This window comes from Aphis gossypii, unplaced genomic scaffold (assembly GCF_020184175.1).
Source record: "Aphis gossypii isolate Hap1 unplaced genomic scaffold, ASM2018417v2 Contig00357, whole genome shotgun sequence".
Taxonomy (NCBI): Eukaryota; Metazoa; Arthropoda; class Insecta; order Hemiptera; family Aphididae; genus Aphis; species Aphis gossypii.
The window spans coordinates 89,015-92,546 of record NW_026083077.1 but is presented as its reverse complement, the minus strand read 5'-3'; the positions used below and the strand labels follow the sequence as shown (position 1 = coordinate 92,546).

Below are 3,532 nucleotides of genomic sequence, written 5' to 3'. Positions count from 1 at the left end.
GAAACAAAAATTAGGTATTATAAGATATTAATTATATAATACTAGTACCTACATACATTATACACATAATTAAATAGGTACATAAAAAAAAAAAATACTTGCCTATTATAACTGTACAATGTTGAAGATTTGAAAATGTTAGTTTGCCTTTAAAACCTATGAAGAAGTAGTAGGTATGCCAAAAAATTATCTGTAAATAATTTGCACATGTTTTTCTCAGTCTCCCATCAACCGTGTTAATAGAACAATCTAGAAGATAAACTTAATTAATAAAATAAATATAACTTGCAGTATATTATAATTTAGATTAAATCAAGGTGATTTAATTTAAGACCTATATTTAAGGTTTTCTTGCAAAGTCATTTGTAATACACGACTTTATTTTTAAAAGATTGGTTGTAATTTTTTTTGATTTCCAACTTGGTAAGCGGACATTATTTGTCCCTTTATTTAACCATAAGGTAATCAGCCGTTTTGTGACACCCAGACACACCAAGTGTATAGGTTACCGTAAATGCCCGATCACTAGGTAAAAACCTAGGTTTTACTGTTTGTACTCAGTAAATGCTGAAATTCTTAATTTTATTCGGGCTTTTAATAAACACGTTGTGTACATCCTAGGATATACAAATTGACTTAGTAAAAGCTGATCAATACACGACACATAACATTTAAGCTGCGTAAAAATTATAATTATATATTATTAAAACAAATTACTGACAGTTATTTAAATTCTTTATACAAAATAAAAATAATTTAAAAACAGAATTATTATTTATTCTTCATAAAAATTAGTAAAACTGGCGGGTAGTTAGAAATAATTATTTAAAAATTTTATTTAATTGCACATGTTGTGCTATTATGGCACCTGCTATTACATAATACATTTGACTGGCGGCATTTGCATTTTTTAGTTGTACATTTTTTCTGGCAATCACCTCAAAAATCCTTGCCCACCTGATAGTGAAAGTTGAGCAACAGCTTGGCGTATGCTTGTTGTTGTATTTGGAACATCGGATATTGAAATAAATTTTTCTTCGCATAAAGTAAATTGATTTCTAGTGAATAATTGATTCAATGTACCAGCTTTAGATCCTAATCGATAAAATTCTTCGTCAATAATTTCAACAACTATAGCCAATAATGTGCAAGAATCAATTTTACATCGGTCGAAATCTGGAATTTTCACTCGCACTGTTTGACCAATTAATGCAGCAGGAAATTTTTTATTAAATATTTTTTTCATTTTTTTTGCTTGTTTTTCCAGAGATTGAAGTGACTCTACTCGTTGTCGTTTAATTTGAGTAGAACGTTCAAGTAATATTTTTTCATTAACTTTTTCATTTTTATCTTTCTTTGATAAAATTGTTTTTTCATCGTTGTCTATATTTGTTTCTATATCTACCCCTGTATTTTTATTGATCTCAATATCGATTTTTTTTCCTCGGTTATGATCAATATCTATGTCCTTATTGATTTTTTCAGTATTATTCTTCTCTTCATTCTCATTGGAAATAGTAATTTTAGAGTCTTCAAGGACAGATATAAGGTCATCTTCATTAATGAGTTCTTTTTTTTTTTTTTTTTTTTTTTTTTATTAGAAGAACAAAAGACCGCGGCAGCTATGGCCATTGGTCAGACAGTGACTAAAATAAATTACAAAATAAATTACATAGCTACATATTTACATACATTTTTACAATATACAGGTTATATTTCTATGAATAAGGTAGATTTTTTTAGAAAAATAAATAATTTTTGAGTTGCGGTTGGTTCCGGGCTGAGGATTTCGTGTAAGTGGGTTGCTCCAAGGGTTTCCATACGTTCTTGTTGGTTATTTCTGCATTCTGTGAAGATGTGCTTGATGGTGAGTTGGACACCACAGGTAGTACAGTTGGGGGGGTCCTCTCTTGTCATAAGATAGCGGTGGGTGAGTAATGTATGGCCTATTCTTAGGCGGTTTAGAATTGTTTCTTGTCTTCTGGAACAACCGGGGGGAGGAGGCCATGGGAGTATTGATTTTTTTACTTCATTGAGTTTGGTTGATTGATTTGACCAATATTGTTGCCACTTTACGGCATAAAAGTTTTTTATGTATTTTTTTGCATCGCAGTAGGTAAAACCTGGTACATTGATAGCTTTAAGTGATGTGTATGAAAGTTTTGCGACCTCGTCAGCTTTTTCATTACCTGTTATATTACAATGTCCTGGAATCCACATGAAGGATATGTGTTTCCCGGCAGAATGTGCAATGTGACAAAGGTTGTGGATGTTTCTAGCTATATCGGTAGGGTTATTTATATTTTTGAGGCTTGTTATTGCACTGAGTGAATCGCTTAGTATAATACAGCGTTTGTCGTCGACGGATTGTATGAAATATTTGATTGCTTCTAGTATAGCCATGGCTTCAGCGGTATATATTGAGCATTTGTCAGATAGTTTAAGTTGGATTTCGGTGTCACCACATATGATTGCAGCCCCAACTCTTTGATTTGTTATAGATGCGTCTGTGTATATCTGTATATGAGGTTCGGCATTGGCTATGATTTCATTAAAATGATATTTATATATTTTAGGATTTGTGTCCTTTTTGGGGAGCTGATGTAGTTCGAGGTTGATATCTAGGGTGATTGTCCAAGTTGGCTGAAGGCTAGTAGTTGATGGTAAGATCTGATCTAGGTTCAATTTGTCTTGTAAATTTGTGAATAGATTATTGGGAGATGTGGAGATTCCTTGTGGAGATCTATGGATTCTGGCTGCCAGTAGTGATTTTTGTTCGGCCCATCTTAGTGATAGGGAGGGTATTCCTGCTATATTGGATATGCTATCTATTGGGCTGGATCGGAAAGCGCCTATTGCCAGGCGCATTCCTGAGTTGTGAATATTTTCGAGCTTTTTTAGGTGAGATTGGATTGCTGACGAGAATAGAGGAGATCCATAATCTATTTTGGAAAGAATTAGGGATTTGTGGATCTTGAGAAGTACAGATGAATGGGCTCCCCATGAGGTATAAGAAAGCATTTTGATTATATTGAGACGATTGGTGCAGGCTTGTTTTAGTTGTCGGATGTGAGGTGCTCATGAACATTTTGAATCAAAAGTTATACCGAGGATTTTAATATATTTGTCATTTTTAATTATATAGTTGCCCAAGCTAATTGACATTTTATTTTTGTTTTTGTTGTTGAATATAATGAGTTTAGTTTTTTCAGCTGAAAATCTAAACCCAGCTGAATTTGACCAATTTCTTAGTAAGTCAGTGGCATCTTGTAGGATATGTTTTATTGTTATTAGACTGCTGCTATGACATAAAATGGAGAAGTCATCAGCATACAGTATGGGGATGATTGGTTTTGGTATTAGCTTGGATATGTCATTAATGGCTAGCAGAAAAAGGGTTACGGAAATTGATGAACCCTGAGGAACTCCGTTTTCTTGTATGTATGTATCCGACAGGCAGTTTGATGATTTAACTTGGAATGAACGTTCAAGTAGTAGGTTTTGGATGAAGTTAAGTAGGTTCCCTTTACAA

General features: G+C 33.0%; 1 protein-coding gene across 1 annotated transcript; it reads right to left on the bottom strand.

Annotated features, from left to right (window-relative positions):
* Window positions 1–934: 934 nt before the first annotated feature.
* LOC126553875 (uncharacterized) lies at window positions 935–3,021 on the bottom strand. The gene is made up of 2 exons (XM_050208989.1): window positions 2,124–3,021; window positions 935–1,335 (listed from the first exon to the last, which is right to left on the bottom strand). The coding sequence occupies exons 1-2, from the start codon at window positions 3,019–3,021 to the stop codon at window positions 935–937; spliced, it is 1,299 nt and encodes a 432-aa protein (XP_050064946.1).
* Window positions 3,022–3,532: the final 511 nt, after the last annotated feature.

Bases quoted from the DNA above. Each gene is read 5' to 3' on its own strand.
- LOC126553875 (XM_050208989.1), bottom strand. From the start codon at position 3,021: ATGCTTTCTTATACCTCATGGGGAGCCCATTCATCTGTACTTCTCAAG. The intron at 1,336-2,123 runs GTTTTACCTACT...AAAATGAAAAAG, and splicing joins TAAAGCTATCAATGTACCAG to TTAATGAAAAAATATTACTT.